This window comes from Anoplopoma fimbria, chromosome 8 (genome assembly GCF_027596085.1).
Source record: "Anoplopoma fimbria isolate UVic2021 breed Golden Eagle Sablefish chromosome 8, Afim_UVic_2022, whole genome shotgun sequence".
In the NCBI taxonomy this organism is placed as follows: Eukaryota; Metazoa; Chordata; class Actinopteri; order Perciformes; family Anoplopomatidae; genus Anoplopoma; species Anoplopoma fimbria.
This window is the reverse complement of record NC_072456.1, coordinates 14,033,743-14,049,339: the sequence shown is the minus strand read 5'-3', so window position 1 is coordinate 14,049,339 and position 15,597 is coordinate 14,033,743. Positions and strand designations below refer to the sequence as shown.

The 15,597-nt window shown below is 41.0% G+C and overlaps 1 protein-coding gene across 1 annotated transcript; it reads right to left on the bottom strand.

Annotated features, from left to right (window-relative positions):
- Positions 1-95: 95 nt before the first annotated feature.
- LOC129094707 (prostaglandin E2 receptor EP4 subtype-like) lies at positions 96-3,516 on the bottom strand. Its single transcript, XM_054602968.1, has 2 exons — positions 2,704-3,516; positions 96-1,129 (listed from the first exon to the last, which is right to left on the bottom strand). Exons 1-2 carry the CDS (start codon positions 3,514-3,516, stop codon positions 803-805), a joined length of 1,140 nt encoding a protein of 379 aa, XP_054458943.1. The 3' UTR covers positions 96-802.
- Between the last annotated feature and the right edge of the window lie 12,081 nt (positions 3,517-15,597).

Sequence of the window (15,597 nt, the reverse complement as noted above, 5' to 3'; positions counted from 1 at the left end):
AGGGGTTCAAGGGTGGTCAACACCATGAGATGACAGCAATATGAAATACATTCAAGACTAAAACAGTAGAGACAAAATACACCAAGGCTCACGCTAGGATCTTTAATAGGCTACAAACATGAATTAGTATCATTTAGTCATTGCTTCATGGAACTCGGATTAGTGTTTCAGATGTTTATCCTGATGTAAAACTAACCTCCTGCTAGTTTAACGTTGGCATAGCTGTAACTGAGGGAGGATGAGGGGGTCTGAACCTACCTGTAGGCCAAAAGACAAATCATCTCGTAAAACCTTATGATATCCGTGCACTATTATAAGAAGCATGATTTTTAGATCTTCCTTGTGTCTCTGGTCAATTTAACCTCCAGATGAAATGAGCTGTATGCTATTCCTGTAGCATCATACTGATTAATTCCCAGGACCTGTATGGGTGATCTGCTGGAGGGAGGATCTGAGTGTGATGAGTGATTAAAACATGAAGCCATAGCACTGATTGTATGAGGCAAAGCCACAAAATAAAGGCTTGAACATGTCTTATAGTTGCACTTCAGTAATAACATCCAAGTCACATAGTATATTCTGTCCTGTGTCACTGCAGGAGACGTCTGTAGATGCAGATCAGCAGTCTACTTTTATTTAATAAATAATCTTTGAGTGGCCTTGAGGGTCCCATCCAGCTGTGGGTCCACAGCGACGTCACAGTCTTTCTATCCCACTGACATCAGCTCTGAGACAAAGTCCCTGCATGGAGCTGCTTGCAGCCTGAGAGAGCAGCAAACATTCATAGATGTCAACCACGTCTTCAGTCTGTTAAAGTCAGAGTGTGCGGAGTGAATTTGACAGCGGCGGGCAGCTGAGTCATGATGTTTGCATTGCACATCAGCGTGGTGAACACGTGGCTCTCCCTCATGATTTCGGGATAAAGCAGATTCCTTTGTGTTTTAGGGGATGAACCACTGCGAGCTCTGTTACTTCGCCTGGATAACCGGAGTAACCGCCGAAACAGGGACCTCCTGAGGAGGATGTAGATCCAGGGGTCGAGGATGGGGTTCACAGAGGCTATCCGGATGGCAGCCAGGTCAGCTTTGGGGTCATCTTTCAACATGAAGTGGTTGGCAAATACACGGACCTTTTAAGGAGAAAAATATGTTACCATAGCAACTATAAGAGTTTTTAAATACTCTGCAAATTGTTAAAAATCCACTGGAATCTGTCCTTTTTTTCATTATTGTCTGGTTTCCCAAGACAAATCAAGGTTATCATTCCTTAATTTCTTATAGAAAACTAGCAAGAACTATTTTTACCCAATGATAAAATGTAGACCACGTCACTGGTTCCCAAACCATTTGGCATTGCATGCTTGAGACTAAAACATTTCAACATGTGACACCTTGTCAGCGGTTTAATATGCCAACGAATAGTGTGCAGTTAAAATATTTTGTACTTTCCCTTCTCAAATTGTTTAATTTGAATGACTTTACATTTTTCTTCTGAAAGGGCAAAATTGTATTTAACAGGAATGCATTTTTAGTTACTTGTACTTTGCTTGTGTTTTTACATTTAATGCTCGTTTCTCCTACTATTCCTCTTCATTTATATGACCCATGCTGTTACTTTATAGTTACTCTACACATCAAGATTTTGCTTACAAAACAGATTATCATTTTATATAATATGATGCATTAGGTTAAACTACCCAGGACTAGCAAAAACATAAAGATTCAGCCCACACGACAATGCATGAGTAACAATAATCCAGCAGTCACACTTTTTTATTTCAAGTACATTTTTACTCTACTTCCACAAGTTCTGCATGCATAAATTCCACTTTTATTTAAGTATTTTTAGGATGAGGTATTTCTACTATTACTAAGCAAAGCATCCGAATACTTCTATCATTAATATATGTATCACAATGCTTAGACACGGCTAAACCTCAAGATACAATAGCTAAACATTACATTACATTACATTACAGTCATTTAGCAGACGCTTTCATCCAAAGCGACTTACAGGAAGTGTATTCAACATAGGTATTCAAGAGAACTACTAGTCACCAGAAGTCATAAGTGCATCTCCTTTCTTAAACAAGCATCTAAAAGCATAAACCAGAGCAAAAGTATAGGGCAGAAAACAAATTAATACGAATACAAGTGCAACAAACTAATACGAATACAATAAGTGCAACAAACTAATACGAATACAATAAGTGCAACAAACTAATACGAATGCAATAAGTGCTACGAGGACATTAAACAAAGGATCGGATCAATACCTCAATCAGCTCCGATAATGATCTTTGACATCCGATCAGGCCATAACTAGTCAATAAATACCATTTCGATCATCATTATCATTATCATGACATTTATGTTCCCCTGAAGAATAATCTTAATGACTTTGGTGATCACCTGACTTTACATCTAGTGCGATCATCACGTCAAAAAGTGAATTTGTTAAAATACTTTGGTTAATGATCAAAATACCTGCAAAACTAATGACGTTCCCATCAGCATCAGCTGTGTGTTTAGTTTTTAATTACTAAATTTTAGCACACAAACTGTGTGTATTCCCTTGAAGTTTAGTTTCTAGTAGGGCAATTTAAAGTGTTTCTTCAAGGATTTCTGTCGCATACACAATAGCCAAAGGGGGTGGGATATATGCAACATCTATCATTTGTATTACAATCCGCCACTGACTCACCACCAACGGGGCTGAACAGGCCAGAACCACCACGGAGGTCATCACCAGCACCGCGATCATCTGCGTCTCCTCTGCTGAGGACAGAGCCCTCCACGTCTGCCGGACGCTGGCCCTGCTGACGGGCCGCCGCGTCGTCGTCCTCCGCCGCATCAGCAGCAGCGCTCCGCACACCGCCAGGTTGAGCACGATGGTGCCCAGGATGAGCAGCAGGCTGACGACGCCGTACAGGACGGAGTAAGTGGCGGCCACCGGCTCGTGTGTCACCCAGTTGATGAAGCACCAGGTGCCGGACTGCTGCAGCTCGCTCTCCGACATGCCCATCACCGGGAGGCAGCAGAAGAAGATGTTAATGATGTAGATGAAGAAGAGGAACTTTTGCGCAAAGCGTCGGTCCACCCCCCACCGCTGGTAGGTGTACGGGCAGCAGATAGCCAGGTACCGCTCCGCTGCCATGGCGCATATGATGCTCAGTCCCGTTAGACCGAAAAACAGCAACAAAAATGACTGAAACTCGCAGACACGTGGGACACTCAGCACAGTGGGGTCCAGGTAGTTGGCTATGGTGAGCGGGCTGGCCAGGCAGGTGCCCAGCAGGTCCGTCACCGCCAGACCGCACACCAGCGTGTAGAAGGCTGAAGATTTCCTCTCCTGCCTTGATATTGAAAGGACGATTATTGCAATTAAATTACCAATGGCCCCTCCGGCAAACATGAAAATCGGTAAAGCGATCGCTCTATCGACCCCAGCATGTGAATGCTCAACAAGCGTCTCGTTTATGGAAACAGGTCCGTGCGTAAAGTTCTGGCTCGCCATCGCTGATATACACCAATACACCAATACGCTTGTGTCTATTCATTCGCTCTCTCGTGGATTTGGGAATGCATCCCCCCTTTAACCAGCTCTACCATGGCATCAGGAGGCAGCAGGGGCATTGTCTCCGGTAGCCTCATCCCCTCTGCTTCCCTGGGAGTCAGATGCAGTTGACCAGAGGTCGTTACGCACAGCTGTGAGTTTAGAGGCGGGCTGTCTCCAATTTACTGAAACACCCAACATCCTGACGGGATTGGGGGGGGACAAACGATAACGAAGATACAAGATTCAATCCACGCGTCATGTCTCATCTGCCCATGTGGGCGTCATCACAGCCCTGCGTAATAGTTCCGGCAGTCTGTCAGGAGGTCAACTTGACTGGCTGGTGAGTAAAGCAGCAGTAGTGATAGAGGCAGAAGGCGCATCAATTCAGAGGATTTTTCTCACCAAGTCCGACATGAGTCATTAAAGATGCAGAAACAGTAAAAAAAAAAAGAATTCAGCAGTTTGACCAACTTGTTCCAGAGAGCTTTGATGGTGGGACTTGCGATTATAAGAGACAATCAAATGAAATAACAATGAATATCTTTTTTTTTTTTTTTTTTTTAATCTTTTTAAAGGGCCAGTTCAGCCCCATATTACAAATTGATAAATAAATAACAACTTCTATCTAGCCACTCAAATATCTTTCTATTTGCTCCGGATTTTATATATGATAATGTTCCACACACCCTGGCAGTGTACCCTGCCTTCGCCCATTGACAGCTGAGATCGGCTCCAGCACCCCTGCGACCCTTAACTGGATAAGCAGGTTACGGAAAATGGATGGATGGAATGTTCCACACATCTCACTGCAGCTAGTGAGTCGGATTATATATTATGGAAAAGGATAGGTAAGGTTAGACATTGCCCTTCAGTCCTCTCTGTTTGGGACAAATGCTGAAAGACATTTATTCCATCTTTGTCACAAACAGAGAGGACTGTAAATGGTGGTGAGGAACAACAGAAGGCTTATGGAAATCGAGTACACACGGGACGTCACTGCACTTAGCCTGCTCTGCCTCTCCAGCCATCACATTCATTACTGTTTGACTTATGTTTACAGTGAGGAGCTGCAGCGAGGGTCTCTGTCTGCAGACAACCTTAAAAGACAGAACACAACACCTCTCCAAAAGGTAAACCACCGCTGCTCATCTCTGCTGCAGACAAAAGGGAGCTGGCAGACTCTAGAAACAACAAACCACTTAAGTGATGCCAAGGCTTGGAAACTCCAACGCCGACTGGAATTTCTCACAGTTCGCAGTGAATCATGGGATGTACAAGTCGTCTGTGCACAGTTTATAGTTTTCTTAAATGTCGTAAAGGTAATTCATTAAATTTTAAATGCACTTAAAAAGTATCTCTGTCTGTGGTCTCTGCAGCAGACTGGGTCTATAAAAGTGTACATAGTTTTTTAGTGTACCCTAAGACAAACTGCAACACAGAATATGTGACGACATACCTCTAAAAGGTCATCGTTAAGGATCTGTTAAGTATGTAAACTTACATCTACACTCATCTTAACACATGACTAGGCACTTAAAGTCACAGGCAAATTAATCGGGCCTTTTCCCAAATATTATCAAAACAAAGTAATATTGTAAAAATTGTATTGAATATTCTTCCTGTCAAAGGAGCAATATACAACATTAATATAGCAACAAACAACTATTGTCTATATAAAGATAGAGTAATGTCTACCTGAAATGAAGTTGCTCTTTTGCTGTGTTGACTTAGCCGGACCGTCTGCTCATGCTTTTAGTGCATGTCAGTGCACGTGAGCGTGCCCCACTGGTTAGCTCACTGTTGCTGCTCTGCACTGCACTCAAACGGTGGTTTCAGCTGATAACGATGTCCATACTGATGGCGTCGAGCTGGAATCGTATAACCCCCACACTATGGTCCGTGCTCAGGTAAACACTGTAAGCTGTCAGCCAGTTGCCCTTGTTTGCAAGGTGCTGAGTTGGTGTTAATGTATACGTCCAACACAGTCTCATGGTAATTTGTGAAATTGTCACAAAATAAAATCTGTAGGTTTTGTGGTCAGACGCAGCTTTTGCACGTTTTTTTCCGAGTCATTCAACAAAACTTTCTTTTCAGGAGGACTTTGGTTTAGGCAACAAAAACAAAATTAAGGAAAACATCATGGTTGGGCTTAGGTTTAGGCAACACATCGATCAACGCTTAGGTTTAGGCAACAAAACCAACGCTTAGGTTTAAGCAATAAAACCAACGCTTATGTTTAGGCAGCAAATCCACCAACGTTTAGGTTTAGGCAACATAACCAATGCTTTGGTTTAGGCAACAAATCCACAAACAGTTAGGTTTAGGCAACAAAACCAACTCTTAGATTAGGGCAACAACTCTGTGTCGAACACCGGTCTCCTGGTTGACAGTCTTGGTGATTTTGTTGAGTTAAGGAAAATCCTATTGCAACAACAAATCCACGAATGGTTAGGTTAAGGCAACAAAACCAGTGTGCAGGGGCATCCAAGGATCCACAGATACAGTAAATGTGAAAAAAGGATTACCAGTTAGATGTAGTCATAGTGAGCTCATAACATCAGAAACAACAAAACTCTTCATACGAGTGGCTGATCTGTGAATCTGTTACCTTGATAATAATCAACTCAAAAATCAAACCATTCATTCTCTCTCGCTTTCTGTCAAACTCTTTCACTGTGAACCTGTCACAATGATCGCTAATGGGTATTTAAAGTACAAAATAAAAAATATATATCTTCTTGCAATATCAAATTCAAATCTAGTTCCCAGAAATAAGTGGATTTCCAAGGGATTTGACCCTTGCCATGGAAGGCTCTCGGGGGAACTAAACAAAAAAAAAATGTAAGTGCTGCATTGTAATTATGGAGCTGCTTTTCAAATCCAGGAAGCCAGTTATTACCGTTAAGTACCTTCTCATCTTTTGCCAAAACCTCAACAATCAAACTTTTGATGAATATTTTCACTCTGCCTTTAATCTTTAGTTGAAAGGACTTTTAGAACTACATGATGGTATTCCTGCATCTAGAGGATAAGAAAATGATAAAAGCATTGGCCAAATCCCCCAAAACTTTTTCTCACTGAGCATATTCATCCTGTATGTCACATTTCTGCACTTACAGGAAGAGAAGTGACTCAGTTCATGGTAAAGATATTTAAGCACCGTCATCCCCGCTGGCTTTCTGGTAATCCATCTCCCTCCAGAGACCAGTACCCTGACTTTAAAAACATTCAGCTGGTTGGATTCTGTATGAAGAGCAGAGAGGTGAGAGTTGTGTTTTTGTTTAATAATTTGTCTTCATTTATCTCTTAAGAACTCAATCTGATGACTTGTACTTCCTGAAGATAACTTCTTATCCTCTACTTCCAATGCATTTCTGTTGATCCAGTTTAATTTGCTGATTTTGGTATTTCCTCCCAAGTCTGCAAATGTTGACAGCCGAAGAAGTAATGAGCCAAAGCTAAATGTTTTTGCTTTAAAGTCGCAATGCTGATGAAATTCAAGCAACGCAACCCTCAGCTGTCCTCATTCTCAGACACTGTGCCCTTTCTGCCAGATCAGTTGTCATGTTACATGAACTTTGAGTAGCTTCAGGGCGCCAGATTAAGTGCCTGAATGATCAATGACGTTTGGCTGGATTTATCTCTCTCTCATATCTGCAGTTTTAGTGGCTTACTTGTCTGATTTCCAAACATGGTTGCTGCCAAAAGATCCCTTATGAACTGTGGTGAGCTTGTTTTAATATCTTTGGAGTACTTAACATGTTGTGGATAAAACTCTAGTCTTGAGACTTTGTTTAACATTTTAGCAAGATGTTTGGCAGTTGTAATTTTTTCCATGCATGTTAATCATTTATTTAAGCATGTTTGTGTGCTAAAATTTAGTAATTAAAAACTAAACACACAGCTGATGCTGATGGGAACGTCATTAGTTTTGCAGGTATTTTGATCATTAACCAAAGTATTTTAACAAATTCACTTTTTGACGTGATGATCGCACTAGATGTAAAGTCAGGTGATCACCAAAGTCATTAAGATTATTCTTCAGGGGAACATAAATGTCATGATAATGATAATGATGATCGAAATGGTATTTATTGACTAGTTATGGCCTGATCGGATGTCAAAGATCATTATCGGAGCTGATTGAGGTATTGATCCGATCCTTTGTTTAATGTCCTCGTAGCACTTATTGCATTCGTATTAGTTTGTTGCACTTATTGTATTCGTATCAGTTCGTTGCACTTATTGTATTCGTATTAGTTTATTGCACTTATTCTATTCGTATTAGTTTGTTGCACTTATTGTATTCGTATTAGTTTGTTGCAATTATTGTTTTCGTAGTAATTTGCTTCTGCCCTATACTTTTGCTCTGGTTTATGCTCTTAGATGCTTGTTTAAGAAAGGAGATGCACTTATGACTTCTGGTGACTAGTAGTTCTCTTGAATACCTATGTTGAATACACTTCCTGTAAGTCGCTTTGGATAAAAGCGTCTGCTAAATGACTGTAATGTAATGTAAATGTAATGTAATGTCAACTGTCACACAGATGTTATTTCTACTTGCGAAGCTTTCATGAGTATATTTTGTATCATTGTTTTCTAGGATTATAGTGCATATTATATCTTTAAATTCATTAGATGACATATTATTTTATTGTAATAAAAGGTATAGAGAACACAGTGTCCTACAGTAGTGTGAATGTAAACAGTTTGTGAATTCAAATAAACATTTCTACTGTGTGTGCTAAGTGTAACCAGGAGTTCAGTAGGAGTTCAGTGACAGAACAAGGCAGATGTGGTCCTATAGGAGTCCATATGTTATGTCACTACATACTGTCTTACTCTTAGTATTACATTCGCTTACATTTCCCCTTTCTCTGCACACAACTGGAACTTTTAATCATGCTGACCTACACCCGCGACCAGCTTCTGCGCTACCGGAGCGGAGCCGGCGTTCCCTCCGCCCGCATAGGGTGAGGGTCCGGGAGAGGATGGAGGGGGACTGGAGAGTTAAACCTTTTCTCCCCACGGTCATTATGGGGAATGTGAGGTCCCTCGCTAACAAAGTGGATGAACTGTCAGCATTGGTGAGCAACCAGCGGGCCTACAGGGAGTGTAGTCAGCTCTGCTTCACGGAGACATGGCTGCACGGGAATATTCCGGTCTGCTTGAACTAGCCGGCTTCACGCTGGTATACAGAGGGAAACAGAGCGGTAAGAAGAGAGGAGGAGGTCTTGCTGTCTTTGTCAACTCTAAATGGTGTAATCCCGGCCATGTCACTGTGAAGGAGTGTATCTGCACTCCCGACATTGAGCTCCTGGCGGTGGGTTTGAGACCCTACTATCTACCGTGGGAGTACTCGCACGCTGTTGTTGTTATTGTTTACATCCCACCATCTGCTGCAGCGAGGAGCGCGAGTGACGTCATCCACTCTGTTACAGCGGGGCTTCAGACTAAACATCCCAATTCACTCATGATGATCAGCGGGGACTTTAACCATGTCTCCCTCTCTCCTGTCCTGACCAACTTCAAACAGTATGTCAGTGTTGCAACGAGAGAGAACAAGATCCGAGGAGTGACCCTCCAGGAGTGTTTTCAGGTCACAAACTGGGAACTGTTCCAGGAGGACTACGGGGAGGACATCGAGGGTCTCTCTCGTTGCATCACAGACTACATACACTTCTGTGAGGACACCATTGTGCCAACAAAGAAGGTCCGCTGCTATCACAACAACAAGCCGTGGATCAGCAAAGAGTTGAAGGGCCTTCTCAACAGGAAGAAGAGGGCCTTCATGGCTAAGGACAGAGGGGAACTTCGGGCTGTTCAGAAGGAGCTGAAGAGAAAGCTGAGAGAGGCTAAGAACAGCTACAGGGAGAAGATCGAGGCTAAGATGGGACAGAACAACACTAAAGAGGTGTGGAATGGGATGAAAATGATGACAGGCTGCAGTCTGCCTTCATCTGGAGTACAGGGTGACCTAGCACTCGCATCGGAGCTCAACCTATTCTTCAATAGGTTCGACACTACCCCACCCCGGTGTGCTCCGATAGTGAGGCTAGGTCTCCACCTAACACCTCTTCCCCCATTCACACCTCTGCTGGAGTCTCTGCTCCCCTTCCATCTACACCTCTGCCACCTCCCCCTCTCTCAGCAGACTGTTAGGACCAGAGGATGTAGCGTGCTGGGGTGGTGGCATCAGGACTGGAGATGCCAACAAACTTAATAAGCTGGTGAGGAAAGCCAGCTCTGTGGTGGGTCTGGAGCTGGACAGTCTGGAGTTAGTGGGTGAGGATGAAGGCCAAACTCGGAGCCATCCTGGACAATCCCTCTCACCCTCTCCATGAGGAACTGTGGCAGCTGGGCAGCTCTTTCAGCCATCGGCTGATTCTGCCAAAGAGCAGGACGGAGCGCTTCAGACGCTCATTTGTGCCCACTGCCATCAGACTGTATAACAACAGCGGAGACCACAGTCTGTCAACATGCTGACCAGGCCCCCCCATGTGGATATACTGTACATTTTTATTTTTATTTTTATTTTTATTTTTATTTTTATTTTTATTTTATTTTTATTTTTATTTTTGTTCTATCTTTATTTTGTTGTATAGTATGTGTATTTATTGTCTGTGTCTGTGTAGTTGAGCTGCTGCAACACTCAAATTTCCCCCATGGGGATCAATAAAGGAATATAATAATAATAATAACAATAATAATAATAATAAATACGACTTAAACCAGCTAAGTGCGGTTCCTTTAATGCCTATTAGATGCTCCAATCTCTGTAATAGGATTTGATGATCAATGGTATCAAATGCAGCACTAAGGTCTAGCAATACAAGTACAGAGACAAGTCCTTTGTCTGAAGCTATTAGAAGGTCATTGGTCATTTTCACCAGTGCCGTCTCTGTGCTATGATTCACTCTAAATCCTGACTGAAAATCCTCAAATAAACTATTGTTATGCATAAAGTCACACAGCTGATTTGCTACTGCTTTCTCAAGGATCTTAGAGAGGAACGGAAGGTTGGATATAGGTCTATAGTTAGCCAACACCTCTGGATCAAGAGTAGGTTTCTTAAGAAGAGGTTTAATTACAGCTAGTTTGAAGGCCTGTGGTACATGGCCCGTTAGTAAAGACAGATTGATCATTTCTAATAAAGAATTGCTAATTAAAGGTAAAACTTCCTTAAGCAGCCTAGTCGGAATCGGGTCTAAGAGACAGGTGGAAGGTTTAGACTTAGAAATAGTTGAAGTCAATTGTTGAAGGTCGATGGGCGAAAAGCCATCTAAATATATTTCAGGTTCTACAGCTGTGGATCGATCGGTACTGGTTGAGGGCAGTAGATTATACATTTTTTCTCTAATAGTTAGAATCTTATCATTAAAGAAGTTCACGAAGTCACTACTACTGAGGTTTATAGGAATACACGGCTCAACAGAGCTGTGACTCTCTGTCAGCCTGGCTACAGTGCTGAAGAGAACCCTAGGGTTGTTCTTATTGTTCTCTATTAATGCTGAATAATAGGCTGCTCTAGCATTACGGAGTGCCTTCTTATATATTTTAAGACTGTCTCGCCAGACTAACCGCGCTTCATCCACATTGGTGGAACGCCATATCCTTTCAAGTCTTCGCGATATTTGCTTTAATGCGCGGGTTTGAGGAGAATACCATGGAGCAAACCTCCTTTCTTTTATTAGCTTCTTTTTTAGAGGAGCTATAGAGTCTAGTGTCATTCGCAGTGAGCATGCAGCACTATCAACAAGATGGTCAATCTGAGACGGACTAAAGTTAGCGTAGGAGTCCTCTGTTATATTGAGCAATGGTACTGAATAAAACCCTGAAGAAATCGCTTCTTTAAATTTAGCTACAGCATTATCAGATAGACATCTAGTGTAGAAACTTTTGCCTAATGGCGTACACTCTGGTAGAAAAAATTCAAAGGTTATTAGATAATGGTCCGATAAAAGAGAGTTCTGTTGAGAGACAATTACATTTTCTATTTCAATACCATAAACCAGAACAAGGTCGAGGGTATGGTTAAAACAGTGAGTCGGTTTATGTACACACTGACAGAAGCCAATAGAATCTAATAATGAACTAAACGCAGTACTAAGGCTATCATTATACACATCCACATGAATATTAAAATCCCCTACAATAATAACTTTATCTGTTTTGAGGACTAAACTTGATAAAAACTCAGATAGGAATTCAGAATACGCACCTGGTGCACGGTACACTATAACAAATAAAATTGACTTTAATGCTTTCCCGCTCGGGTTTGAAAGACTAAGAACAAGGCTTTCAAATGAGTTGTAATTTAATTTAGGTTCAGGGTTTATTAATAGGCTTGAGTCAAAGATAGCTGCTACTCCACCTCCTCGGCCTGTGCCTCGAGGAATATGAGTATTAATATAACCTGGAGGAGTTGATTCATTAAGGCTAACGTACACTTCATGACAAAGCCAGGTTTCAGTAAGACAAAATAAATCAATATGATTATCTGATATTAAATCATTTACAAGTACAGAGATCTAATATTTAAGAGTCCACATTTAATTGTCCTGTTTTGATGCACTGTTGCATTGGTTGCCTTAACTTTTATTAAGTTATTTTGTATAACTCCTCTTCTGTTGACTTTAAATAATTGAAGTGGCCGTGGGACAGACACAGTCTCTATAGGGTTGTGGGTGGGTAACTGCTCCAAGGAAGCGCAGAGAAGTGTGAAAGACTGCAACTCTGCTTCTGCTTCCTGCGAAATAAAGGCTTCAAAAACAATTTTATTCCTGGCTGTGGGGATATAAGACCTCCTTTTTTGATCTTAGGTTAGAATGTTGTTTTAATGATTCAGAACTTTGTGGTAAAAGGGTTTTTGGGTTAAAGAATATCTTCTGACTTCTTCATTGTCACTGTTGGGAAATCTGTGTGTAACTGTTATCCCACAATTGTTCTGAAACCCCCTCAGTGCTGTTATGACAGTAATCCATGTGACCTTTTACTGTCTTTGGTTGTGTTTCAAAGTGGATTTAATCTAATATTTTATGTCCTCAGGTTACTAAAGTCTCTGCCAACTGACCTGAATAGTTGGGTTTGAATATAATTTTGTCTTTAAAATTATCTATCTCATTTAGAGGAGATTTTGGGGAAAGCCGTACCTAATCTGCCCAATTAGACTCTTCCTGTTTCTGTTGTTCAACAAATTAGCTTCGCTTCCTGAGAAAATGTTTCTTCATGTAGAGAAGCTTCTTTGCTAACCTAAATATGTCACAAGTGATCGGGGTCATAAATATTTATATGAGAAAGTGCATGGTTTGCATTTCCAACCCTCTAAAGTGGAAGGCCTGATGAAGAGAAAGAGAGACAGTATCATGACTGAGACTTTTCTCAACAAATCAGCCACTCTCAGTATTTCAAGTATTCAGACCAGTCGCTTAAAGGAACACTTTTTTGGTAATACAATTATTTATTTTCTTGCAAAGAGTTAGATGAGAAGATCGACACAACTAATATAGCTATACTTAAAATATGAAGGTAAAGCCAGCAGCTGAATAGCTTAGTTTAGCACAAAGACTGGAAACCGCTAGACTGAATAAAAAATAGGCCCTCTAGCATCTCTTAAGCTCACTAATTAACATGTTTCATTTTATTATTTTTTTTATCTGTACAAAAACCGAAGTGTAAAAACAACATTCCGCAAAATTTTGAATTTTAACTTTAACATGATTGGAGGAAAGTACCAAATTTAATTCAGTGTTCTCAATTTTATTTTATAAAAATGTGTCCAGTCATTGTGTATCTGAGGTTCTGAATGCCTGAAAAAATTGACACACACTGTGGTCTATCTAGATTTCCTACTCAAAATGACGCACACGCAGACATTCCTCAGAGGCTGAACAGTCAGTGGTGCTTTGGGGGAGCAGAGATTTTATATTTGATGTTCAGTTTACTCATCCTCGAGGAGTACCACTCAGCCTGTGAAAACAGCTGTACAATGTCCTCTGTGACTCTGGGGGAGATTTGTCAAGTCTCAGAAAATAACCATAATGATGTCCTATGATGTCATCAAGATTATCTTAGTTTTGGCTTACATTACTTAATAGAAAACATGCGTTAAAATCTGGTGGTGTGGAGTTTGACTAAAGAGAGCATTTACTACGCGGGCATTTGGCAAATGCTAACACTCTATACTGAGGTGGTGACCATTGTAAAATTCTCCTAACTTTGACTTTAACTTCTAAAAAGCATCTTACAATTGTTGTTATGAACATGCTGACATTAGCATACCCCGCTGCGCTTAATATAAGTACAACCTCACAGTTACTTTGTGAAAAGGCATATATACAATGCCTATAAAAAGTATTCACCCCCCTTGGATGTTTTCCCCTTTTGTTGCTTTTATACATGAAATCATGGTCAATATGATTTGGCTTTTTTGACAAGAATTTGCAAAAAAAAGCTTCTTTCATGTCAAATTGAAAACAGATTTTTACAAACTAATGTCAATTAATTAAACATATAGTGTAAAATAAGTTTTTGAATAAATATTCACCCCCTTTAAAGTGACTGACCTAATTCAGTGTCACAATTAGTGAAATGGAGATCACCTGAGTGCAGTTGATGTGTGTCAAGCGATTGTAGTATAAAAACACCTGTGTCTGGGAGGTCCAGTCTCTGGTTCATCAGTATTCCTGCTACAATTGCAACATGAAGACAAAAGAACACTCCAAGCAACTCAGAGAAAAGATCATTGAAAAGTACAAGTCAGGAGATGGCTACAAAAAGATTTTCAACTCACTGGACATCCCACAGAGTTCAGTTAAATCCATCATAATGAAATGGAAGGAGTATGGCACTTGTTTAAATCTGCCTAGAGCTGGCCGTCCTCAAAAACTGAGTGACCGGGCAAGAAGAAGACTGGTGAGGGAGGCCACCAAGACACCTACGACCACTCTGAAGGAGTTAAAAGCTTCAGTGGCTCAGATGGGAGAGACTGTACATACAAGAACTGTTGCCCGGGTTCTTCACCAGTCGAAGCTGTATGGGAGAGTGGCAAAGAGAAAGCCACTGTTGAAAAAAGCTCGTATGAAATCTCACCTGGAATTCGCCCAAAGGCATGTGGGAGACTCCAAGGTCAATTGGAAGAAGGTTCTTTGGTCTGAGACAAAAATTGAGCTTTTTGGCCATCAGACTAGACGCTATGTTTGGCGAACACCAAACACTGCACATCACCACAAACGCGCCATCTCCACCGTAAAGCATGGTGGTGGCAGCATCATGCTCTGGGGATGCTTCTCAGCAGCAGGCCCTGGAAGGCTTGTAAAGGTAGAGGGGAACATGAATGCAGAAAAATATCGCCAAATCCTGGAGGATAATCTGACTCAGTCTGCAAGAGAATTACAACTTGGGAGAATATTTATTTTCCAGCAAGACAACGACCCAAAACAAACAGCAAAAGAATGTTCTGGAGTGGCCAAGTCAAAGCCCAGATCTCAATCCAATCGGGGAATTTGTGGCTGGACTTGAAAAGGGCTGTTCACGCCCAATCCCCGAGCAACCTGACACAGCTTGAGCTGTTTTGCAAGGAAGAATGGTGAAAAATTTCAGTGTCCAGATGTGCCAGCCTGATTGAGACATATCCACACAGACTCAGTGCTGTGATTGCAGCCAAAGGTGCATCTACTAAATACTGACCTGAAGAGGGTGAATATTTATGCAATCATTTACTTTACCTTATATATTTTTAATTCATTGACATTATTTTGTAAAAATCTGTTTTCACTTTGATATTAAAGAGGGTTTTTTTTTTTTTGCAAATTCTTGTCAAAAAAGCCAAATTATATTGACTATGATTTCATGTATAAAAGCAACAAAAGGGTGAAACTTCCAAGGGGGTGAATACTTTTTATAGGCATTGTAATTGATACATGAATAATGAAGTATAAAATACTACATTTTGAGAAAAAACAATCCTTAAAGTGGTGCACGAGAGAGATTACATTACTTCATCATCAAGCGCATTATTTCAGTTCAACGGTTATTTTT